General features: G+C 49.7%; 2 protein-coding genes across 3 annotated transcripts; both read left to right on the forward strand.

The window, feature by feature from the left end:
• Nucleotides 1-336: 336 nt before the first annotated feature.
• LOC120860319 (spermatid-specific manchette-related protein 1) lies at nucleotides 337-15,359 on the forward strand. Of its 2 annotated transcripts, XM_040236116.1 has the most exons (7): nucleotides 337-566; nucleotides 8,665-8,809; nucleotides 10,918-11,066; nucleotides 12,058-12,133; nucleotides 12,340-12,574; nucleotides 13,759-13,845; nucleotides 14,645-15,359. In XM_040236116.1, exons 1-7 carry the CDS (start codon nucleotides 432-434, stop codon nucleotides 14,748-14,750), a joined length of 933 nt encoding a protein of 310 aa, XP_040092050.1. In that variant the 5' UTR covers nucleotides 337-431; the 3' UTR covers nucleotides 14,751-15,359. The 2 variants fall into 2 exon arrangements, with proteins under 2 accessions (XP_040092050.1, XP_040092049.1); XM_040236115.1 differs by lacking the exons at nucleotides 337-566; nucleotides 10,918-11,066 and having other exon boundaries at nucleotides 8,464-8,809.
• Nucleotides 15,360-16,139: 780 nt separating this feature from the next.
• LOC120860307 (myogenesis-regulating glycosidase) lies at nucleotides 16,140-24,210 on the forward strand. The gene is made up of 2 exons (XM_040236089.1): nucleotides 16,140-16,474; nucleotides 20,049-24,210. Exon 2 carries the CDS (start codon nucleotides 20,116-20,118, stop codon nucleotides 22,258-22,260), a length of 2,145 nt encoding a protein of 714 aa, XP_040092023.1. The 5' UTR covers nucleotides 16,140-16,474; nucleotides 20,049-20,115; the 3' UTR covers nucleotides 22,261-24,210.
• Nucleotides 24,211-25,945: the final 1,735 nt, after the last annotated feature.

Raw genomic sequence — 25,945 nt, forward strand, 5'->3', positions numbered from 1 at the left:
GGGGCAGATGGGCCGGGGAGGGCAGAGAACTGACCCTCTGAACTTGACCCCTCGGAATCTCCATTCCTCTTCACCACAGTGAGAAGCTTGGCCTAGAAGGTCTCTGGGGACCTTGTGAACTCTTGGAAATTGGGCCCTTTTGAGAGGCTGAAGGCAGGAAGAGACTGGGGTGGGGAGTCAATCTTCACCTCCCCGGAGATGGGGCTGAGCCAGATGATATCATAATGGGCAGTGCCCATCGTAGAGAGGGAATCAGGGTGGGGTAGGAGCAAGAAGGCTGTGAGGGAGGGAAGCTGAGAGACCCTCCACAGGAGAGGGTCACAGCAGCTAGGGGTACCTGCTGGGCTGTCTGGGAAAGAAGGGGTGGTCACTGATGTCTTGCAGGAGCCCTTGGTAGGTAAAGCCCACCACGGCGTCCCCCAGACCCCACTATGTTCCTCTTTTCCCAAAAGACCAAGACCCCCGTCAGCACCTACAGTGACTCCTACAGGGCCCCTACCTCCATCAAGGAGGTCTACAAGGACCCACCTCTATGGGCCTGGGAAGCCAACAAGTTTGTGACCCGGGTAAGTGGGAAGCTGGTGTGGGAGTTTTGGGGGAGTGCAGTCCAGAATGTATGGCTGTGGGTGTCTGGATGACTGATGGTGTGGCTGTCATTGTGTGTTTGTAATTATTTGTAGTTTTGTGTGTATATGATTCATTTGCTTAGGCATAGAACTTCTAATATATATAAAGTAGTACAAGACCCTGCCCTCATGGTACCTTGCTACTCCACCAGGATAGGGAATGGAGAGAGACAGATGATAAGAAATAAACAAGATTGTCCAAAATTCTGTAAAGGAAATAAACATGGTGCTGGAAATGAAAAGTAAGAGAGAGCTACTTATATTGAGAGTGATGGAAGAGGTCTCGCTCTCTTTCAAGGTGACATTAAGTTGAGACTGGAAAAGTGAGCAACAACTAGCTCACCTTTGAGCTATGTGAGGAACTGAAAGAACAGGATTCCAGGCAGAGTGATCAGAAAGTGCAAAGGCCCTGAGGCTGCCTGTGGGCTGTGCCTACAGGCATGTTTTTATGCATGCATGTCACAGTCTCCTGTGGTGGAAGACAGGCGGCCAAGTGGGGGTGTGCAGCTTCACAAAATGGAAAGGAGATATGTGAGTCTAATTGTGACTCTGCCCACGGAAGATAATCTGTGTGTACCATCCAACACAACTTTGCTGAGTACTTACGTGTGCCAGGTACTGTATGGTTACAACCATGAAGAGCCAGGCCCTGCCTCTGAGGAGCTCTCAGCAAGAAAGGAACAAAGTGCCCAGTGTGAAACATGCAACAGCAGAGGCTTGTGCTGGTAGAAGAATCAGAAAGAAGAGCTCACTCCAGGGACCCGAAGGGCAGGTCTACTAAGAGATCCAGGAGGGACTTCCCTGGTGGGCTAGTCATTAAGAACAAACCTGCCAGTGCAGGTTAAATCCGAGAAATTAAGCTTGTGCTCCACAGCTACTAAGCCTGCAACGAGAGAAAGCTTGTGCATAGCAACAAAGACGCAGCACAGTCAAAAAAATAAATTAATTGATTTTTAAAAAGAGAGCCAGGAGGAGGACACTTCGAGCAGAAGAGATATAAAAAAGGGCAACACCGGGGCGGGGACCCACCAGGTACTAAGGACTAGAGCAGAGAGAGAAACCAGCCCAACGGTAAGAGAGGAGCCTGCAGACCATGAAGAGCCGCAGGTTGTGTTGCGAAATGCAGTCATAATGCTCCAGGTTTCTGATCCTGGGAGTGTCATGCTTGGATTGTAAGCAACTCTGGCCACAGAGGCAGGAGATTGAAGGGACTGGGACTGAGGGCAGGAAGCCCCATGAGATGGTGAAGGATAAGGGGAGAGGATGTAGGTGGGAGATAAGGAGAGTCTGTAGCAGTGAAAAGGGGAATTTGTTGAATAGGAGGACATTTTAAAAATTATTTTTGTAATTACAAAATAAATATATGCTCAATGCAGAAAATGGGGATAACTAAGAGAAGCACAAAGAAAAAGTCCTATAATTCTCGCTACCTAGAATAACCACTGGTAATTTATTACCCTGTGCCCTTTCAGGAAGCAAAAAAAATTTTATGAAGTTGGTGTCATGTTGTATACCATGTTTTGAATCTTGCTTTTTCTGCAAAACCATCTATCAAGTACATTTTCCTGTGTCAAAAATATTCAATAATGTAATTTTAATAACTGTATGGTGTGTTACTTTATGAATGTACCAAAATATAGTTCAGGAATTTTATACTATTGGAAACTTAGATTGCTTATAAAAGTTTGCTAGTATAGTCATTCTTGTACATTCTTTGTGTACATCAACTGTTCTCTTAGGATAAATTCATAGATATGAAACTGTTGGGAGAAAGGCCAAATCCAAGAAACTTTGTTATATTCTTCAAATTGCTGTGATGAGGTCATAATAATCTACATGCCCACCAGCAAGATATGAAAGTGCCTGCCTGCTTTTCCAAATTCAATAGGAGAGAATTTTTAGGAAGTAGGTCAACACATCTTGGTCACCATCTGGATATGAAGATGAGAGAGATTAGGATGACTCCTGGGTTTAGGGCTCTGGAAAACTAGAAGAATGGCAGTGCTACCAACTGAGATTTGGAATGCACATTAGAGAGAGGTTTGGGGTTCTTCTGGGGGCAAAAATATTCAAGGACTTCCAGGTAAAGATGTCTGATAGGTAGCTGGATATACTTATCCAAAGCAAAGAAAAGAGGTCCGGGCTACAGACATAGATTTTGAAATCAACACATAGGTGGTAGCTAAAATCGTAGGAGTAATTCAGATTGCCGAAAAAGAGTAAGAAAATGGCTAAGGACAGAACTTTGGAGAACATCAATATTCAGGGGGTAGGTAAAGGAAGAAGAGCCATGAAAGGAGACAGAGTGATAGGAGGAAAAATCCAAGAGAAACCAACAAAGACACTATTATTAGACAAAGCTCAGTTTCAAATGTTGTCAGCACAGAAAGGGATCTCTTGGCTGTAGTAACCCTTAGCCACCTGACTCTACAGCTTCGTTGAGTGGAAAGGAATGAAAGTTAGATAGCAGTGGATTAATAATGAAAGAAAAGGCTTCTGCTTCTGACAGTATGGTGGTCTAAAACTGAAGGACGCTCATGGTTCCAAACAACTAGGTCTTGCATAACAATTAATTTTTATTTTGTTTTGGACTGTCAGTGGAGATGAGTGGTAAGTATACTAAGATGACAGAATTGCCCTGAGAACAAATGCCACTATCAGTACTACAAGCAGAAGTTTGAGCCTTAAACTAGCTGCAAGATGGAGCAACCTAAACCTGTAATTCCCAAACTGAACCAGAAAATCCAATGATCCCTGGCTCCCTGCCCCCACCCCACCCCCACACACATGTATATATATTCTGTGTTGGAAAATATCTTCAATGTAGGTCTCTAGGTACCCTTCAAAGTACAGTCATTCAAATCTGAGCTCATAATAAGAGACAAAAGGAAACAAACCACCATATGACAGAGGCAGTAGAAACAATAAGCAACAGCCTTAAACCTCTAAGGACATAAGATATTGGAATTAACAAAGAATACAAAATAATTACGAGTCTTTAAAAATGAAGTGTGAAATCATCAGAAAGAGCAAGAAATAAGAGATTATGTTCTTAAAAGGACAGACAAATTTTTAAATGAATAGAAATTTTAGAAATAAAAGATATGTATGTTAAAACCAAAAACTCAGTGGATGGGTTAAAAAGCTAATTAGACACAGCTTAAGAGTGTCAGTGAGGGTCTTTCCTGGTGGTCCAGTGGTTAAGAATCTGCCTTCCAGTGCAGGGGACTCAGGTTCGATCCCTGGTCAGGAAACTAAGATCTCACATGCCAGTGGAGCAGCTAAGTCTGCACACAGCAGCTAGAGAGGAGCCCACGTGCCACAATGACGAGTCCACATGCCACAGTAAAGACCAGGCACAGCCAAAATTTGAAAAAAGAAAAAATTGAGTGTCCGCAAAGTGAAAGAATGAAATAAATTTTCCAGAATGCAGCACAGAGAGAGAGAAAATATGGAAGATACATTAAGCAACATGAAAGAAGGGGAAGATCTCACACAACTACTCAGAGTCCTAGGATGAAAGAGCAGAAAGGAGAATTATCTGAAGAGGAAAAGGCTCTGAATTTTCCACAACTAACGAGAAATGAATCCACGGATTCTTAGGTAACTCATTCAAAGCTGTGCAACACCAGCATAAGAGATGACTTTAAAAAATGCAGAGAGAAATTATTTTCAATGCATCTTCCTTTCAATGCCAATAAATAAATAAGATAAAGACACTTACAGGCAAATAAAAATTAAAACATTTACTACCATAAGACCTACTAAAGAATTTCTAAAGGATATACTTTGAGGAAAGGGAACTAATCACAAAAGGGAAATTTGAGATACAAGAAGGAAGGATGAGCTAAGAAATTGGTAAATGAGATAAATTTAAGCAAAACTGTCTACAGAAAATCATTATAATGATTTTAGCTTGTAAAATTTAAAGAAAGAACCAAAATATTGGAAAACAATACCGTGTAAATTGTATATTGGAAAACAATATCATTCATGTAAGATACAAGGATAGGAAAGGAATTTTTATAAAAACTGTCATGATTCAATTATTCACAGATGATACAGTTGTACATATAGAATCTGAAAATTATTCAAATAAGAGAATTTAGAAAGTCAAATGAATATAAGTCAACCACATTTCTTTACATCAAAAACAAGTGTTTAGGAAGCATCAAAGAGTTAAACTTAGTAGAAATAAATAACAGTCTATGTAAAACTGTATGGATAATATTATAAAACTTTGAATACTTTAAGAAAATACTTAAATGAAGAGGCATAGCATGCTCTTGGAGAGGAAAAGTCACTAACATAGAGATTCAATACAATTCTGATTAAAATCTGAATAAGATTCCTCGAAGAATTTGTCAGTCTGTTTCTAAAATTTATAGAGAAGAGCCAAGGACCAAGACTAGCTAAAACACACCTGAAGAAAACGAGAACTTGCTCTATCAGATAATAATATTTATTACCAATCTACAGAAATTCATAAAGCATAGTATTACTGAAGTGATATACAAACTGATTAATGGAATAAAATAGACCAGAAATGGAGCCACACATAAATAGAAACAATATGCAACAGAGATGATTGAAAGTAAAGCTATGGAGGGACTTGCCTGGTGGTCCAGTGGCTAAGACTCTGTGCTCCCAATATAGGAGGTCTGGGTTTGATCCCTGGTCAGGAAACTAGATCCCACATGCTGCAACTAAAGATCCCACATGTCACAACTAAGACCAGCACAGCCAAATAAATAAATCAAAATAAATATTAAAAATTGTACATACATTAAAAAAATTTTTTTAAAAAGAAAGTAAAGCTATGGGAAAAGATGTATCAGGATGGGGTAGCTTTGCAAATATGTGGGAGGGACTTCCCTGCTGGTCCAGTGGTTGAGAGTCTACCTTCCAATGCAGGGAATGCAGGTTTGATCCCTGGTTGAGGAACTAAGATCCCACATGCTGCAAGGCAACTAAGCCTGCACACTGCAACTACCCAGCTGGTGCCATCATTGGCGCCTACATGCTGCAACTAGAGAAGCCCCCACCCCACAACAAAAGATCCCATGTGCCACAACTAAAACCCAACACAGCCAAGTAAATAAATACTTTAAAAAATTTGTGGGAGAAGGTAGATTACTCAATGAGACAACTGATTACCCATGTGGATTAAAAATAAAATTGATCCCTAATTCACCCCAAGCACAAGATCCAGTTCCTGACAAATTAAGACTTAAATATAGCAAGTAAAACTGTATAGCTTTTAGAAGAAATTATATATTATTTCCATTATTTTAGATTATGGGTAGATTTCCTAAGTCACAAAAGCACTACCTAAGATTAATAAATTCAGTTATATTAAAATTAAGTACTTATGTTCATCAAAAGTCACCAAAAAGAAAATGAAGATATAAGCCATAAACTGAGAGATGATATTTGCAACATGTAACTGACAAAAGAATATGTAGAATGTATAAAGGATTATTCTCTGGGTTAAGATTGAGCACATGTTTTGACTCCTTCCTAAAACTCCTCTAAAACTATAATAAGTGGACATTTAAGACATCAGTTCACAAAAATAGTGAAAAAGTGGGACAATGACAACAAAATTTCAGAAGCTGGAAAGTGTGATAGTTAAGTAACTGACAACAGTTCTGAGAAAGCTGAATCCAAAGCTAATAGTGGGAAACACAAGGCATAATTCAGTTTAAAACTGCGGAATTTTCAAAAGGTTCAGAAATTAGTAATATTAGGCTTCTCTGAAACTAAGATGGGACAGGACCAAGGCTGAAACAATGATTTGAACACTGTTAAAAAGCAATTAAAGGAACTCCTCTGGTGGTCCAGTGGTTAAGACTCCATGCTGCCAATGCAGAGTGTACAGGTTTGATCCCTGGCTGGTGGAATTTGGGAACTAGGATCCTGCATAATGCTTGGCTTGAACAAAATAAAAAGAAACAATTAAAACCACTAACTCCCTCCTCTACTCCATGCCATAGGGTGACTACTTGCTCATCTCTGCAAAAGTCAGAAGGCTTATTTTCTGGCAAGGATCTCAGGACTGGGAATTCCAGACCCAGCTAAGGTCAGGGTACCATATTGAAAACAGGTGAACCTCCATATGCTGAATACTAAAACCCCCACCAGCCCTATTCTCCACTAGGTTCTCAAAACACTGGCAGCCAGGTACAACTCTCAAGCCAAAGATTGAGAGTCTTTTCGGAGAGATCTGATCAACCCAAGGGAAAAGACTTACAGATACTGACAGAGTTTGCAACAAATAGTCTAGCCAGACCAGCCTACAATGATGCCCACCCACAGCTCAGAGCCTTCAGTTAGTCTTTATAATCTCCTATTAATGAACAGACAAACAAAGATAATAAATATCTGAGGAAAGCCTTAAAGGGAAACACTGAAGATATCTGTGGGTTCTTTTAAATGACTACGTGTATGTGTGCACGCGCACACGTACGAGTGCACACATCTGTGGGTATGTGAGCGTGTCTGAGTGTCTATGGGTCCGTGAGCATGTCTGACTGTGTTTGCATAGATGTACATCTGTACATGTGTCTATGAGTGTATCTGGGTGCACAGATCTATGTGTCTGGACTCGCATGTGTTTGTGTGTGTGTAAAACTTAGGAGAGTACTAAGTCTTGGGGCCCCTTCACCCATATGGAGTATGACTGTGCGGGATCTGCCCACAGAACAAAACCTCAGTTGGCATGCAGGACCCAAGAAGCCCCTCAGCTAAGGGATTTTCAGGGGTCTAGGAGCCCCTGCCTTCTCTCCCTAGGGGAGAAGGCAAAGGCACCCCACTCCAGTACTCTTGCCTGGAAAATCCCATGGACGGAGGAGCCTGGTAGGCTACAGTCCATGGGGTGGCGAAGAGTTGGACATAATTGAGTGACTTCACTTTCACTTTTCACTTTCACACATTGGAGAAGGAAACAGCAACCCACTCCATTGTTCTTGCCTGGAGAATCCCAGGGATGGCAGAGCCGGGTGGGCTGCCGTCTCTGGGGTCGCACAGAGTCAGACACGACTGAAGCGACTTAGCAGCAGCAGCAGCAGCAGGAGCGCTAGGAGCAGCAAGGTCTCACCCCTGGCCAAGAGAAGCCTCTGCTTTTTAGATCACACAGGGGAAGTGTGGTAGCAACGTCACCAGCCCAGCACCTTGCTGCCCCCCATGATGAGGAAGTCCTTTCTGGTATTTGACTTTGCTGGGTGGCCCACCTCTGTAACCCAGCTGACTTTCATCCTGGATCCCTACAGAGACATGGGCCCACAACTAACCTGGCAATCTACATTTAGCTGAGGAGAAGGGAGCCTCCAAAGGGAGACCTTGATCTGGAATTTGGGGTGATAGGATAAGATGAGGTGAACCTCAAGAAGCAGAGGGACCTAGAGTCTGAACCAAGATCAGGGGAAAAGCCAGGCTAGGATGAAGAATAGCACAACGTGAATGATGTCAGGGTCAAGCGTAATACTGGTGTCAAGATGAGAGCCACAGTAGAATTCAGCTCAGGCTGGAGTCAGAGAATTCGATTTTTAAAGTAGGTGCCCCTCTGGCCCCATTCTTCATCTCCTATAGGGTGCCAGATTCTTCAAGAGTCCTCCCTGTCCTAAACACCTGCCTAAGGCAGCCAGCTCCCAGGGCAGCCAGCCTGTCCTGAGGCTCCAGGTTCCACCATAGGTCTACTACTCTGTCGAGGGAGACCCAGACCCTGAGCCCAGGCAGCACACAGTCTGGAAGAAAGAAGACAAGACACCTAGCTCTGCCCTTAGAAGTCCTAGTCAAGGAAAGGACAGGAATGAGAACATCAGGAAATCACTCTGACTGAGGGCAAACGTCAGGTTCCGAGTCCTTAGATGGAAGAAAGGGTGACTCAAGCAAAGCTGGCCTGGATATCCCTCCAGCATAGAGGGAGAGGTGGAACACCCACCTGGGCTGACCTCAAGAGCTAAATCTAGGTCCAGCAGGATACCAAGGCTGGGGTCTCCATGCACCTAGCCATCTCTTCCCCTCTCCCCTTGCCCAGGGCCTGACTCAGACTGCACAGCGCCATGTGGATCCTGACGCCCTGCAGAAGATGCTCAAGTGTGCTGTGCAGGACTACAGCTACAAGGGTTCCATACCAAGCCACCCCTACTTCCCTGAGAAATACTGGCTCTGTCCAGAGGAAGGTAGGGCCTTACCGCTCACCCATTCAGTGACCCCAACAAAGACCCTACACCTGAACCCAACTTGAATCCTGACCTCCACCCTGGTCCTTATCCCCATCCACAACCTGGCCTTCTATTCTTATCTCCCCCATTCTAACTTGAGTCCCAACCATCTGTCCTGACCCTGACCCTGACCCCTGACCCTGGAGAAGGAGATCCAGGCTCTACCTTTTGGGAGCTCCCAGTCTGTGCCAAAGAACTGGAAGAGGCCTTGGTCTTATCCCTAGAGTAAGGGAGGCTGCATTAACCTCCTCCAAACAAATTCCTTCATGTGTATTCTGGGTGCCATCTTCTCCCATCTTCTGGGTGGCCCTGCCCCACCACACCTCTCTCCCCTCAACCTGGAAGACTTTTCTAATTTTCCTCTGCCTAAAAATTATCTCTTGCTCCTCCCCCTAACAGCCAAAATTCTTGAAAATAAGAGTCACTCCTTATGCCTTATGAGAAATCATCTTTCTCATTTGGTTAGATGTTTATTATTTGTCTCCCTATACATTCCAAAAGAGCAGAAAGTCTTGTTTTATTTAGAGCTGGGCCCCCTCCATCCAGAATAGCATCAGGCTTCCTAAATATTTGTTGAATGAACTGATTAATGTTCAATTGAAATTGGGAATCTGCATCTCCTACACTTACACTTAATGTTATTAAAATTGATCTTGTATGGTTCCAGTTACCTCATCCATGGGACTCTTCAGTCTTTTCCTTATGAGACCTACCTTGTGCATTTCACTCTGACAACTCTCTACTTTATGAAACTCCTTCCCTCCATCTGTGAAAGGAAGATGTGAAACCCCACGAGCTTCTCTGATGCCTCAATTTCCTGGGTCTCTTGTCTAATCATTCTGGAAACATAGGGTTTCTCGGGGTGCTGATCTGAGCCCTCTTCTCTCATTTCTCTCCTGAAACCATTTAATTTAACCCACAACTTTAATTACTGACAACTCCAAGTCTTTATTTCTAGCCTTGACCTCTCACCAGAATTCCACTCTCCTTTAGCTGATTATGATCAGATTTACCTAAATGGCCCCAAACACTTCAAACTCAGTATGTCCAACCATCCAACCTGGACCCCTCAGTACACACTACCCCACATGTACACACACCTGCTCTTCCTCTGTGGCCCCTAGACCTGCTTTCCTAATCTCTCAGGTGTGTTCCTTCACACTGTTAGTGGGGTGGATCATAGAGGAACTTACAAGACAGACTTAGGTAACTGGGTGGGTGCAGCTTTGGAGGGTTTTTACATGGGGATTTTCATTTATGATAAGTGCCAAAGTTTCTATGTAGAGATTCAATTGTAGGATTTCAAAATGAGGTAGGAAGACCAATAGACTAATAGCAATAATAATCACAGTAATAATGATGATGATAGTCTTCTGTGTGCCAGGCATTGTTCTCAGTGTTTTACATATGATAACTTATTTAAATCTCACAACAACCCTATGGGGTAGATAGTATTATTAGTCCCATATTAAAAGTAAGGAAACAGAGACAAGATGAAATTAACTAGATCAAGATCACACACAGTTAATATCTGGCAGAGCTGAAATTAGAACCACAGGAGTCTGTCCGCAGAGTCCATTCTATTAACCATGACATTATTGTCTCCTGGCTTAGGCACTGCGGAAATACAGGAGTAAGATCATGGGGGATTGGAGGAAGGAATAGACTCAAGTGATTTTAAGGAGGCAGAATAAGCAGACTTTGAGCCTTCATGTGGAAGATGAAGGGAAGATTTGGAAGGAGGCCTATTTCCAGGGTTTCCATGTTGGCTGATTCAGAGAGGGTGGTGCTAGGATGAAAAGTAACCAGCTCAAAGGACACAGACCCCACTCAGAAGCTTGCTTTAGGTGGGATTCAGGCTGCATCTCAGTATCTAAGACAAATGTGGGGCCAGGATGGGCTTTTCTGGTCTAAGGGAGATTAGTGGGAGTCCAGCTTTGTGGTAGGGATCAGAGGAGAGACATTTAGCGGCTCCCCAGATCCTGGGATAGAATAAGGAGTAATCCTAGAAAAAAAAATTAAGGAGTAATCCTGTCTTATATATCTCCATCCCTGTGATCAAGCAGACAAATGCAACCCAAACTACCTGTGTGGCAACCCAAACTACCTGTGTGGCAACCCAAACTACCTCTGCAGTAACCGGTATAACACATGGAGGATGGGACCTTACAACTGCTGGAACAAATGTACCACATACCTTCCCCGGCTGCCTAAGGTACCTACTGTGCCCAGCAAAGATGCCTGGGGTCTGGGATGGCACCCTCACCATCTGCCTCCCAAATCACAGGGTCTGACATTTCACCATTAGTTTCTCATCCCTTTCCCACCAAGGTTCCAAGGCCTTTTCCCACTTGTGAGACTAGGGTTTATATTTCCTAGGAAACAAGGGAGCTCAGGAGTGAAGCTGTGCTGGGCCCTTGAGTCCCAATCTCTAGGAACTGGGTCTCCAGGGTCCCAATCTCTGGCTAGGCTGTGTGGAGACAGAGGCTGGTGCAAACTCCTTGACATGCTACCTTCCTGAAGCTTGCCACCTGGCCCCTCTCTAGTGGTCTGGCCAAGGAGTGAGTGATAGGCTGAGTCTACCTTCTCCTCTCTTCCCTCCTTTGTGATGATAACAAGGACAAAAGGAGGCAGAACAAGGCCATCCAGAGACAGAGCAGAGAGATTCAGGACAGTCTTCCAAGGAGATAGGAAAGAGTCCGGACATGACCTCAGGCATCAAGACAGAAGGACTATGAGAGGATTGCAGGCTAGAATAGGGGCTCTTAGCTGTAGGTTGATGGCTGACCTCAGGTTGACTGAACCCTTCTGAATTAGAACTTACTCAAGAATCAGAATTTTTCACAAGATCCTTAAATGATTCTGATGGACAGGCAACAATGCAATATTTAAAAACTCCTTTTAGAGAGACACGGTGACACAGAGTCGGCTAGATAAGGAGGGATCAAATCAAAGGCAAATGCGGAGACAGTGATGGCAGGGACCCAGGTCCAGACCGGGTCCACCTACAGCTCCCCTTCCCCCACCCCCATGCCCACCCCCCAGGGAGGCGGAATAAACTGCGTTGCCCGGAGACAACCCCAAACACTCAGAGCGTTGAAGAGTAGAAGGCGCGGCCTGGGATTAGTCTGGGTGTTCTGGGAGAACCCACCAAGGGAGGAATTCTTCCGGGTCAGAACTTGAGGCAGCGTTTATGCCACTTCCAGGAGGCCGGGATGGAGACAGTGGTTCGAGGAATGCCCTTGGTGTATCCTCCTAAGCCGGAGCGACTCAATGCCTACGGTAACGGAGGGAAAGCGGAGGGAAATGGGTAGACCAGAAGGCCGGAGGGATGGAGCCTCGAGGTATAGAACAAATGTTGAGGGTCTTGACGAGGTTGTAACCCTGTTTCGGTTTGTGTCTCCATCTCTTCCTGTCTCTGACCTCCTCTCTGGCCGTTCCTATGACTTTGTGTCTGGGTCTTCTGGGCTCGGGGCTCGCGGGCTCAGAGCGCGAGGTAGTGGTGAACATGCTGAACTCGCTGTCACGAAACCAGCCGCAGCCGCAGATCACGCCCCGCTGCGGGTGTGTGGACCCGCTGCCAGGCCGCCTGCCCTTTCAGGGATATGAGAGCGCTTGCTCGGGCCGCCACTATTGTCTGCGTGGGATGGACTACTCCGTCTCCGGGCCACCCTGCACGGAACGCCGCCTGCGGCCTTTATGCACAGAGCTGCCTACTGTAAGGTTCGCAGGGCCGCGCTGTCGCCGGGCCCCGCCCCCAAACAAGCCCCGCCCCCAGAGCCCAGCCCTACCCCTTCCCGCCTCCCCTGCGGGCTTGGCGTCCCGCGCCACTTCTAGCCTCTGCCCGGCCTCTGTGCCAGACCCCACTCCGCCTCCAGCCCGCGCGGTTCCCTTACTGGGCGCCTCCCTGTCCATTCCTAGGGCCTCATGGCCTGAGCAGACTGCTGAGGCTAGAGACCTGCGCCAGCTGGGCTCAAAGTCCACCTGGCTCTTGTTTGTCTTCTGGAAGCTCCGCTGGAGAGCTTCTTGGAGGAACAAACCCCTCGCACCAATTTCATCCTGTTCTCTCTCGCTCGCCGGCCCTGCCCCCTACCTGGCCACCAGGCCCTGGAGACGCAGGTTCTAGCTTGCGGAGCGCCACGTGTCCTCAGAATAGTGTCCCCTATTCCTGGGCCTCGCGGATGGTACATCGGCAGGGTTATCGTTGGGTTCTGAGAGGGCGAGGAAATGGTGACCGCGTGGGTAACAGAAGGGTCCTGGCCTCCTCGGAGCCCCGTACCACCTCTGGAGATAGACAGCCTCGCGTGTTATTGTGGAGGAAACTGAGGCTCGGGCGCTCAGCAGAAGCTCAGATTGCCATCTATCTCCCTGCACCTGGCGTTAGACAAGGCGGGCTGAGCCTGCGAGAACTCCAACATCCGCGTCTGCCTAGAGAGCTGCGAAAAGGGGAGGGGGTCCTGAACCCTGTCCCTAACCCTGTGGAGACACCCCGTCCCTCCCCAGGCTGAGAGAGCCTGATGTATTGAGCGAAACTGGGTCTTATCACTCACAAGGGTGTGGAGGAGGGAGAAAGTGCTTAAGCCTCAGAAAATCGCTTCGTCGATAAGCGAGGATCCAGGATCCTCAATGACTGGACCCTCCAACCCTCCCCAGAGTACAGCGTTCTCCGTGGCCAGCCTGGGCGGCAGAAACCAGGCCTTGTGGGGAGAGGGACTTCCAGGTGTCTTCCCGGAGGCAATACTTCGAGGAGATCTTGAAGGGCCAGGAGGCTGGAGGGGAGGATCTCCGAGCCGTAGGACAGATACCTGAACAGACCAAGACACGCTGCTCAGGGTCTTGGTCTGGGCTGGGGTGTGGAGAGAAATCAAAAGGCCCAACTCCTTCCTGCCCACCGTTTCTCCCTTCAGGAGTGTGTCTCCCTGCGAGCACCGACCCGGAATGCAATGTGCTGTTATAACTCCCCAGCCGTCGTACTACCCCTGTCCGAACCTTAGGTAAGTCTGGCGCACACACATGCAAATTCGCACCCACAAAAGAAGCTGTAACCTTGAGTGGCGGGGGACCCAGGAACTAACGGAGGTGAGCTGTTCGCTGTAATGCACCGACGGGAAGATGACACAAGGGGGCGCTAGTGCCATGGGGAAGTCAAATTGGCAACTAAATGAGAGCCCCAGGAGAGGGCATGGAGATTGGCATTGAAGAGTTACAGGTTGGCAGTGGGGCTTCAGTGGGGCTTAGAGTCAAGAGATCAGGGTGTTAGGTTCAGGGCTTGACTTAAAGGGTTCAGTTCAGTTGCTCAGTTGTGTCCGACTCTGCGACCCCATCGACTGCAGCATGCCAGGCTTCCCTGTCCATCACCAACTCCCAGAGTTTGCTCAGAACTCATGTCCATCAATCCCGTGATGCCAGCCAACCATCTAATCCTCTGTCATCCCCTTCTCCTGCCTTCAATCTCTCCCAGCCTCAGGGTCTTTTCCAATGAGTCAGTTCTTCCCATCAGGTAGCCGAAGTATTGGGGTTTCAGCTTCAGCATCAGTCCTTCCAGTGAATTTTCAGGACTGATTTCCTTTAGGATTGACTGGTTTGATCTCCTTGCAGTCAAGGGACTCTCAAGAGTCTTCTCCAACACCACAGTTCAAAAGCATCAATTGATGCTTTTGAATTAAAGGGTAGGAAATCAATGTTAGGGAGTGGGTATTGGGAATAAAAAATTTAACAGTAGTACCTGAGGTCATTGAGAATTGGAGTCAGATGTATGAGGGTCCAAAAGGGCTGACCCATGTCTCCCCACAGATGGGACACAAGTCACTTCAAGAAGACTGGTGGCTCGCAGAGAAACAACTATGTTGTCCACCCTGAGTTTGTGTCCGAGACCTATCCTGACTACCACTGCTGGTAGAAGCCCGGGCTGGCCGGGCCAAGGGGGCTGAACAATAAATTAATTCTTCACCCTAAAGGCTGCCTGCAGTGTCCTCACCCAGCAGGGCTGGCATGAGGAGTCAGTCCCTCAGGCCTCTGCCACACCTCGTCAGCAGAGATGCAGTTTCTCAAAGTCATCATGCACTGAGCCCTCCCCACCCCATCATCTCAGTAGTTCCCATGGGTGGCACTGAGTGCCCCCCTGACACATAACAGTAGCTCTATGAGGGGCATGTCCTCCTCCTTTCCATTCCAGAGCCCAAACCAACGGGCCCACCTAGCCACTCAGGAGGTCCCATTCACCTCCCATCCCAGGAGGGCACAACTGACATTTCCCCAATATCCTCCAACCTAGATGTCCCATCATCCCCATATCTCAGTGGACCAGAATCCTCCAAACTGCAGTCAAAGCCATGTCCCTTACCCAATCTCATGATCTCTGTCCCCAGAGTCTCTGTCACAGCCACCCTAAAGTCTATACAGAACCCCTTACTGCCCTCCCTGACCCAAGTCCAAGGGGTGGGTTCCAGAACAATTTTGGAAGATTTCATGACCAAGAAGTCTTTCATTTCAAGTCACACAACAAAGTCTGTTTCTCTGTCCCTCAAGAAGAAGGTTTGGGGTGTTCTGGAGTCTCTAGGGTCTTTGGCATTTTTCACCCCATTCCTCCTGGGTGCAGGTGTATGCTGGGGCACACCCACCTCCTCACAGCACAGGCACTTGTAAGGGCTGTCACCAAGGGAAGTGGGTGGGGGAAGACTTTGCAAAATACCAAGCAGAATCTGGTCTTCCCAGTCCCTAACCTCAGACACTGCTGGTCTGATCCGCTGGGAACTGACAGATCGGGCCTCCCGGATGATGGAACAAGGCTACACTCCGTGGGGTCCTTGATTGGATCCAACCTGCATTGAACCTCTGGTATCTTCCCAGAATTCCCCTTCCCTTTTTATACATGGGAAAAGAGCTGATGAGAGCGTTATACCAAGACGGCCTCAACCTGCCCAAACCTGGAGGAAAAGGAATCCCGAGAGCCAGCTCTGCCCCATTACCCTAAGGCTCGCGCCTTCTCATACACATCCCAAATTTAGCCTTGCTGCTGCTGCTGCTGCTGCTGAGTCGCTTCAGTCGTGTCCGACTCTGTGCGACCCCATAGACGGCAGCCCACCAGGCTCCTCCATCCATGGGATTTTCCAGGCAAGAGTACTGGAGTGGGGTGCCATAACGTTCGGCAGCTGCACTTTCCTCCAGAACTACACTTCCCAGCAGGCCTGGGGCAGAGCCCCGCCCGCGTGTGGGTGAGCAACAGTCCACCAGGGGCGGGCCTGCAGGCGAGTGGGGCGGGGACTGGGGGGGGCCCGGTGAAGAGGGTGGTGAGCCGGGAAGCACCAGGCAGGCGGCTGGCCTGAGCTGCCCCGAGCTGGGCAAAGAGCAGGCGGGGGGAAGGTAGGGTCTAAGAGGCGTGGCCTCTAGTCCTCGTGACAATGTGGGAGGATGGTCCGACGCCAGCGGCGGAGCTGGACTTCGAGACTAGGCGAGTCCAAATGACCGGGGCGTGGCCGAGCAGCCAGGGGGCGGGGCCTGAGGACGGCCTCGGCAGTCCCCTGCGAGGCAGCGCCCCGGGTCGCACCGTAGCAGCTCAACTTCTGCGAGCTTGGAGGGGATCTGCGGTAGCCTCCCTTCACCCCCACTTCTGGGGTCACTGCCGTGAGTGAGCCCCGCGGGAAAACCTTGGGTGGAGGGTGCTGGGGGAGAGTATTTCCTGCACTTTCTCTCCTACAGACGAGTAGGTGGGGTGAACCTGGACACCTGAGCTCCTTTTTGGGCCGCGGTCACCAGCTGGCGACCGGCCCCTTGACCTCAGTCTGTCCCTTCGGACATTATAGCTGCAGCATTGGCAGTGGGTGTAGGGTATTCCAGGCTGTAGGCTCAGTCACTCGATATCCCTGGATCCCTTTGCTGCGCAGGACGGGAAGAGGGGCCCGGATCGAGTTGCCTTTGACATTTCCACCCCCACCCTACCCCTGGGAATTGTGTTGGACAAGCAGCTCAACGTGGAATGGCCTCCCCTCAGTTGTGTTGGGCCTGACCCTCCCGGTTAGAACCAGCTAGAGGCTGGAAGCCAAGACTGAGGTTGACCGTCAAGTGGGGAGAGGCTTGGCTAGGGCAAACCCCCACCTACCAGCCTTAGCCTGTGGTTGGCCAGATGGCGGAGGCGGCCGATTACAGGGGTCTCCAGGGCCACCGTTAACACCGGAACCACAGTCCCTGTACCAGATGCCGTTAAAATTGCCACTTCCCAACCCCAAGAAGCCTTTCTGGAGCCAGCAGCAGCACCAGCCCTTGGGAGGACAGGCCTCACCATGCCCACATCCACCCAATGGAAGCCTGTCCCACCCCTTTGGCCACAAGACTCCTTTTCTCTACTGTATTCAGATAGCCAATCATTGTCTCCCATTCCTAAAACTTACCCTGTGGGGGTTAAACTGGGATTTTGGACTCAAGAAACCTTGCTACCTGAGTGATTTCAAACCAGCTCCTTTTTCTGTTTGGGCCCTATTTCCTCACCTGTAAAGTGGCACCGCTGCTGTGCCCCCTGTTCAGCATTATTGTTAGGGTTGGATGCCATGGTGGCATTTAAGGAGACCAGCACAGAGCCTGTGGGTTTCTGTCCTTCACCAAAGAACCTCCGAATTGTAGTTAAGTAAAGATTCTTAGAACCTAAGTGTTTGAAAAGGTTTTTGAGGACACCTTGGTGGCCTCTCCATGCCTCCAGGGGTCAGTAGATGGGTCGGCATAATATGAACGTTTTGAGGATGAGCTGTCCCTCTTATATTAGATACAGACCCTTTCTCCCTAGATGCCCAGAAGGGACCTTGATTATCTTGAATGAATTTTGGCATCCTGGTCCGCCAAAGCCTGCTTTGGGTCTTGCTTAGCTTAAGGGCTTAAGGGTGTCCATGGTGGCTCAGATGGTAAAGAATCTGCCTGCAATGAACCCAGGGTTCGATCCCTGGGTTGGAAAGATCCCCTGGAGATGGGCATGGCAACCCACTCCAGCATTCTTGCCTGGAGAATTCCATGGACAGAGGAGCCTGGTGGGCTTCAGTCCATGGGGTTACAGAGTCAGACATGACTGAGCGACTAACACTAGCTTAAGGGCATCAGCTAAAGGCTACTACCTACACTTTCCAGGACTTTTCTAACCTATGCCTACAGGAAGGGAGTCCATAGTGGGGTGGGGGAATTTTGAAGGCTCAATTGTGTAGGATGAGAGGAAGGGAGTAAGAGGCTGTTCTAGACCAGCTGGAACTAACCAATTTCGAGAGTTAGGGGAAGGAGCTCAGAGAATAAGGCCCCAAGATTGAACCTCACTGGTAGGGGGTGGGGGAGGATATTGTTGGGAGCTGTATATTGACATCTGGGATCAAACTTCTGATCTGCATCTGGCATTCTTGATAATGTCTTTGGGGCGTGGGGGTAGGTGAGAACCCTGAGCAGTTCTGGAAAGTCCTTGGAAGTCTCTGGGGACTTGGAAACAGACACTGGCATCTGGGAGGAGTCTAATTACTGTTTGTCAGTCTCTTCTTTCCTCCCCACCACCCCCTCAACCTCCAGCTGGAGCAGGTGGGCAGCTGGTGGGCTGGCAGTGTATATATATCTGTGTATGCACCTGGTTGGTGCTATTTCTTTGTTGGACTCTGCCCTGAGGGCTGGGACAGAAAGGGTCAGTAGGCTTGAACAGCAGGTTGGGACACACCTCCACCTAAGTTTGTATTTCTCTGCAGTCATATCTGAGTCTTTAGCATACAGTATGCGTAAGTGTATGTGTGTAGTAGTGGGTGTCTGACTGCCAGAGAGTTGGGGGTGGGGAAAAGAAATTGACCCAAGATGGGTGGGTGAAATTTCCTGAAGCAGGTGGCCTGAAGGATTTAGGTTAAGGAAGGAATGAGGTTGGTAGTCACAGGATAGGCCTGGGTAGAAATGGAATCAGAAGGACAGTGAGACCATGTATGCCTTGAGCCTCAATTTGCAAAGCTTAGTCTTCTGAACATCATAGCAGTCTTGAGCAGCTCCCTGAACTAGGGAGAGATGTAATCTGATAACTGCTTTAGAAAGATCAGGTTAGTATCTGGGAGCAGAAGGCCTTGGGGGGAAAGGAAGTTGAAATCAGGGAGGCCTATTGAGGAAGTGTTGCAGTGGTACAGGAGAGAAATAACAGTGCTCTCTCTAGGATAGGAGCAAGCAGGACAATGGGAGAGTGCTGGAGACAAAGCCAGGAGGTAACCGACCCACAGATGTGGGTGCTGGGAGCAGAGCAGGAAGGCGGGCAGGGACAGGGACTCAGTGGTCCTGATGGCTGAGAGCAGAGGGGAGTTTGAGAGCAAAGAGAGGGAGATGTAAGAAGCCACCAAGCCCTCATACTAGGCTCCTGAACCTTTCCTAATGTCCAAAACTCACCCTGCCCCATCCCCCACGCCAAACCAGGCCCTAGGACTGAGTGTGGCTTCAAGTATCTTGTCTAATCTCCAGATTTAATATGACTTCTGACTCAAGATTAAATTCCATGTCTGAGCTGTTCCCCTTCCTTTCTCCTCTTCCCCTCCTGCATAGGAAAACCAGCCTACCACTGTGTTAGAGGTGTCAAGGAGCTCACAGGCTTATCTCCCTTCTCACATCATGGCCACCACTCTGGGAAACTAGGCCTTCTCCAGATCCTTCCCCTTCTCATCATCCTGAACAGCCCCCATGTGTGATCCAGGGAGGCCTGATTAATTCTGTGATCCTGGACAGCTCCCTGACTCTGTCTGGATTTGTTCCTCCACCAGGAAAATGGAGATGCATGTCATCTGCCCCTCCCCTTTCAGAAACTGAAAGTGTTAGTCACTCAGTCATATCCCACTCTTTGAGACCCCATGGACTGTAGCCAGCCAGGCTCTTCTGTCCGTGGAATTTTCCAGGTAAGAATACTGGAGTGGGTTGCCATTTCCTTCTCCAGGGGACTTTCCCAGCCCACGGATCAAGCCCCAGTCTCCTGCACTGCAGGCAGATTCTTTACCTTCTGAGCTACCTCCCCTCTCAGAGTCCTGACTAATTTTGGCAAGCAGGGTGCCCATGAGAAAGGGTAGGTAAGGTGCAGACAGAATATCCTGGTAAGAGTAAAGTCCTGACGTCCCAGTATACAACTGCCCAAAATACACACTTGTCTTACAGAAGCAAATGTAAATACTATGGAATGAGAAGGCTCAGTTCCACCTCTCTCTTCCCCTTCCTGAATCAGGCCGGCCAGGTTCAGATTGGCTTTGTCGGGTGGCCCCCCTGCCCGCTCCTTCCTTAACCGGGGGCTGATGCCCCAGAATTCTCAGGAGAATTCCCAGGCCTACCCCCGCCGCCGCTCTGGGAGCCACACAGATCGTAAGACTCCTGAGACCGTCACAGCCGCAACCATGTACACCTTCTTGCCTGACAACTTTTCCCCTACCAAGCCCAAGCCGTCCAAAGAGCTGAAGCCGCTGCTGGGCTCCGCGGTGCTGGGGCTGCTGCTGGTGTTGGCCGCAGTGGTGGCCTGGTGCTACTACAGTGCCTCTCTACGAAAGGCGGAACGCCTGCGCGCGGAGCTGCTGGACCTCAACCGCGGTGGCTTCTCGATTCGCAACCAGAAGGGCGAGCAGGTGTTCCGCCTGGCCTTCCGCTCGGGCGTCCTGGACCTGGATTCCTGCAGCCGCGACGGCGCCCTGCTTGGCTGCTCTCGCACAGCGGATGGGCGCCCGCTGCACTTCTTCATCCAGACCGTGCGACCCAAAGACACAGTCATGTGCTACCGCGTGCGCTGGGAGGAGGCGGCTCCGGGGCGCGCGGTGGAGCACGCCATGTTCCTGGGCGATGCTGGGGCGCACTGGTACGGCGGCGCCGAGATGAAGACCCAGCACTGGCCCATCCGCCTGGACGGCCAGCAGGAGCCGCAGCCCTTCGTCACCAGTGATGTCTACTCCTCCGATGCCGCCTTTGGCGGCATCCTCGAGCGCTACTGGCTGTCGTCGCGCGCGGCCGCCATCAAGGTCAATGACTCGGTGCCCTTCCACCTGGGCTGGAACAGCACGGAGCGCTCCCTGAGACTGCAGGCGCGCTACCATGACACGCCCTACAAGCCGCCAGCCGGCCGAGCCGCTGCACCCGAGCTCAGTTACCGCGTGTGCGTCGGCTCGGACGTCACCTCCATCCACAAGTACATGGTGCGGCGCTATTTCAACAAGCCGTCGAGGGTCCCAGCACCCGAAGCCTTCCGGGACCCCATCTGGTCCACATGGGTGCTGTACGGGCGCGCGGTGGACCAAGACAAGGTGCAGCGTTTCGCCCAACAGATCCGTCAGCACCGCTTCAACAGCAGCCACCTGGAAATCGACGACATGTACACTCCTGCCTACGGTGACTTCGACTTCGACGAGGCCAAGTTTCCTAACGCCAGTGACATGTTCCGCCGCCTGCGCGACGCCGGCTTTCGCGTCACGCTTTGGGTGCACCCGTTTGTCAACTACAACTCTTCCCGCTTTGGCGAGGGCGTGGAGCGGGAGCTGTTTGTGCGCGAACCCACCGGCCGGCTGCCGGCTCTCGTGCGCTGGTGGAATGGCATAGGCGCAGTGCTCGACTTCACCCGCCCCGAGGCCCGCGACTGGTTCCAAGGACACCTAAGGCGGCTGCGCTCGCGCTACTCCGTGGCCTCCTTCAAGTTTGACGCTGGCGAAGTCAGCTATTTGCCCCGGGACTTCAGTACCTACAGGCCGCTGTCTGATCCCAACATCTGGAGCCGGCGCTACACGGAGATGGCGCTGCCCTTCTTCTCGCTGGCCGAGGTCCGCGTGGGCTACCAGTCCCAGAACATATCGTGCTTTTTCCGCCTGGTGGACCGCGACTCGGTGTGGGGCTACGATCTGGGGCTGCGCTCGCTCATCCCCGCGGTGCTCACTGTCAGCATGCTGGGCTACCCCTTCATCCTGCCCGATATGGTGGGTGGCAACGCTGTATCTGAGCGCTCAACCAGCGGCGGCGATGTGCCCGAGCGCGAGCTGTACGTGCGCTGGCTGGAAGTGGCCGCCTTCATGCCAGCTATGCAGTTCTCCGTTCCACCCTGGCGGTACGACGCTGAAGTGGTGGCCATCGCGCACAAGTTCACCGCGCTGAGGGCCTCGCTCGTGGCGCCACTGTTGTTGGAGCTGGCGGGTGAGGTCACTGACACGGGCGACCCCATCGTGCGCCCCCTCTGGTGGATCGCGCCGGGCGATGAGACGGCGCACCGCATCGACTCACAGTTTCTTATCGGAGACACGCTGCTCGTGGCACCCGTACTGGAGCCGGGCAAGCAGGAGCGGGACGTCTACCTGCCCGCAGGCAAGTGGCGCAGCTATAAAGGTGAGCTTTTTGACAAGACACCAGTGCTGCTCACGGATTACCCCGTTGACCTGGACGAGATCGCTTATTTCATCTGGGTATCCTGACCCAGCCCAGGGCCCAGAAGCCTGGCAGCCCTAACCCTAGTCTTCATGTAGGCCTTTAACCCTCAAAATCACAACCGTACCGTCTATCCCCCAGGAAGTCCCCAACTTTATACCACCCACTAAGTGGGTAATTGACCTAAATGTGCTGGAACTGGCTCCTGTAGGGGCGGGGGGGGGGGGGGGGGGAGAAGACATTGGAGCAACACCTGCCCCCCTCCCCCACGCACAGTTGTTAGAGCCCTCCTCTCCACAGGCACTCCAGTCTACAGAAACTCCTTCCCTTGGGTGGGGGCAAGAGAGCTCAGAGGAAAAAAATCAGCTCTCTGTAAAACACAGTTGGGTATTAAACGCACAGAGAGGGGAACTTCCTGTGGTGGTCAGGTGGTTAGGACTCCATCCTTCCACTGCAGGGGGCTGGAGTTCAATCCCTAGTAGGGGAACTAAGATCCTGCATACCACAGTGGCATGGCCAAAACAAAAACAGAAAAGCACAGAAAGAAGCCTCACCTTCCATCTTTGTCCTTCTGAAGTGGTGGCTTGGTCCTCTTGAAGGTCCCAAAATAGCCTCCTGCCACACTTAGAAAGGGCACATTCTTGGTGTTGGAAAGTGCCAGGCCCTGAGTTCTCAGCACTTGCCTGAACTGTGGCTGACCTGGTCCCACCCAGCTGGCGACAAGGGATGGAGGTACTTGGCCAACTGACAAGGAGGCAAGTGGTCCCCTCCCAAAGGCCGGGAGGACAGAGCCATCGTCATCGTCCCTCATTTGTGAAGAGACTCCTAACCCCCTCCTTAGACATCTGTGTACACACATGGTTCAGCCCTGGGCCAGGGCTACTGCCTGATGGGCAAAGACTCACAAGGCCATGCAGGCCAGACTTGGTGCCTTAACTCAAGAACCTGTGTGTGTGTGTGTTCTGTGTGTATGTGTGTGTGTGTGTGTGTGTGTGTGTGAGAGAGAGAGAGGCACCTCGGGTCCCTGGATCTATGGAATTAACACAACAATACCTCTGAGGCTGCATAAGCCTGGAGGGAAGGGGCAGGGAGCAAACTTGAGGTTTTGATTTTCAACCTGGTCCCTTCCTAGGTGATGTCCCTGGGACTCTAGTAGAAAATAAACAGCCCTGTCTAGATTTCTCAGCTGCCTCACTCCCTATACACATGGCAGAAGTGTGGCTTAAAAGGGAGGCACATTAGGGAATTCCCTGGTGGTCCAGTGGTTAGGACTGCATGCTTCCACCACAGTGGGCGCAGGTTTGATCCCCAGGCCAGGAATCCCACAAGCTGGGTGGGAAAATAGGAGGGGGGGAAAGACCAAAATAAAAACCAGGGAAGTGGGGAAAGGATGTTTTTATTTTGGTGGTGGTGTGCTTCAGCACACAAACTACCACACACAACGACACCCACAAATATACACACAGGGTAAGATTTTTCATTTTAGTTACTTTTCTTTGCTAAGAAGAGCAGCCAGAGAGTTTTTTCTGCCTTTGCAGCTGAGTCTGAGGAAGGAGTGGCTTGCCAGCAGTGGGGAGGTGGGAGATAGGGCAGGGTTCAGCAGAGACGGGGGAGCCTGGTGGGCTGCCATCTATGGGGTCGCACAGAGTCTGAAGCGACTTAGCAGCAGCAGCGGCACCAGCTTCCCTTAACAGCTCTGACAGCAGAATCAGCCCCTCACCCCCTAGAGAATGCATCTCTTTGCCCACTCCTCCACCCCCTCGATTTTCTTTGTGAAGAATGCTAGTGAAACTTTAGGAGCACTCACCCCTGATTCTACCACTCATCTACAAACTGTGTGGCCTTGAGTAAGCTGCTTAACCTCTCTGAGCCTCAGTTTCTTCATCTATAAAATGGTGATAATAATGCCTACCTCCCAGGTTGTTGTGGGAATTACAAGCACAGATGTATGTAAAGTGCCTGGCACAAGTAGGTGCTCAATAAAAGCTATTATAATAGTTTTTTGGGTTTTTTTCTTGCTTAAAAACAACATGAACTTTTTCCAGGCTCCAGGTCCCAGCCCAGCTGGCTTGCTCTAAGCCTGCATGTGATACCCTCTTCCCAAACCTCTACACACAGCACTCAGTTGAGCTCTGAGTTTGGACCTGGGGGACACTGTGGTTCAGGAGAAAGGCAAGAAAAGAGACATCTGAAGTGGAATGTCAGGAGCCAGGAGTCCCCAGGAGATGGGGAGTACATGGAATTATCTTCCCTCTCTTTTTGGGCAAGAGCATTTACCAGTCAGTATTCCATGATGAGCCTTCCTAGGTCCTGGTGCACAGCGGTGGGATATGTAGAAGGAAGAAACCTAAGCTGGGTCCTGGGAAGTTTCCTGAATGGCTGGAGAGCATGACTCACATTTAAATGGCCCTCCACTTCAGACTATGCAGTCTGAAGCAGTTGACCTAACCTTTCAAGCATCAGCCTCTTTATCTTTAAAATAAAATTTCTAGGACTCATTGAGATGTGTCTGTAAAGTACTTATGCAAAAATTGGCAAGAAGTAAGTGTTTAGTAAATGGTAACTCCTATTAACTCTTGATTGTAAACAAAGACTGAAGGAAAACTGCCTAAAACTTGTGCTGTATCCTACTGGGTAGCCTCTAGTCACATATCACTTCTTAAATTTAATTTTTAAATAAATGTAATTAAAAATCCAGTTCTTCAGGCATGCTAGCCACATTTCAAGTGTTCAAAAGCCATGTGTAACTAGTGGCTCACATGTTGGACAGTTCAGATTACAGAACATGTAGCATAAAGTTCTGCAGCCCAGGACCAAGCAAGTGTGTGCTGAGATGGCATGGGAGGGTGGGGCTAGGTCAAGTAATCTGGAGGGCCTAAGTCATCTGGCCTGGAGGAGGAGTATCCTTTAGAAGAGCACTGAGGGAGTTCCCTGACCGTCCAGCAGTTAGGACTCCACACTTCCATTGCAGGGGGCCAGGGTTCGATCCCTGGTCATCAGAGAACTAAGATCCCACAAGCCATGTGGTGTGGCCAATTGAAAAAAAAAAAAAAAGTCAAATGTTAAGAATTTTAAGAAGGCATTGAGGGCAGGCAGCTCAGCTGGAGGAGGGGACACACCATGCCCACTGAGCACTCACTGTGTGCTAAGGCAGGGCCAGAGGGCAGAGTGCCCTTGACTGGCCACATCCCAGCCAAACGGGCCCTGACTTGTGGTTTGGTTTCTAGTCTGGCCTTTGCCATTGATCTCATTAATCACAAAAGCACAGATGAATGAATTAAAACACAGAGAGGGAAGAGGGCATTGACTTGAGTCACACAGATTAGTCCCCAAGGCTGGACTGGAACCTGATGTTCTGTATTGAGATACCTAGAATCTGCCACCCAGGCTTCACCCATCTTTCAACAGCTTGGCCCAGCTCCTGTCTGTACACATCCAAGGTTGTGAAATCACAGAAATGTATGTCTTTGAAGCAGCCACCCAATGGGTCCAATTCTAGACCAAGAAGTGTTTCCCTTTCCCCCACTGACAACAAAAAAGAGAGGTTCAAGAAGTCTGGGGTGGTGACTGGAATGGTAGGAACCGTGAGAAAGAGCTGGTCTTGGGGTGGGGAGGGGAGGGACCAGGACTGAAAGCTTCCTCTACGCATTTGCTAGGATGCCAGAAACTCTGCCCCCACGGAGCCTTGTCCAGCCCACCATCCCTGCCAGCACCTCTTGTACATTCCATGTT

This window comes from Oryx dammah, unplaced genomic scaffold, assembly GCF_014754425.2.
Source record: "Oryx dammah isolate SB20612 unplaced genomic scaffold, SCBI_Odam_1.1 HiC_scaffold_11056, whole genome shotgun sequence".
NCBI lineage: Eukaryota > Metazoa > Chordata > Mammalia > Artiodactyla > Bovidae > Oryx > Oryx dammah.

Coding starts and splice junctions, on each gene's coding strand:
- LOC120860319 (XM_040236116.1), top strand. CDS start 432: ATGTTCCTCTTTTCCCAAAAGACCAAGACCCCCGTCAGCACCTACAGT. Junction 567..8,664: donor CCAACAAGTTTGTGACCCGG/GTAAGTGGGAAG, acceptor CCCCTTGCCCAG/GGCCTGACTCAGACTGCACA. Junction 8,810..10,917: donor CTGGCTCTGTCCAGAGGAAG/GTAGGGCCTTAC, acceptor GTGATCAAGCAG/ACAAATGCAACCCAAACTAC.
- LOC120860307 (XM_040236089.1), top strand. CDS start 20,116: ATGCCCCAGAATTCTCAGGAGAATTCCCAGGCCTACCCCCGCCGCCGC.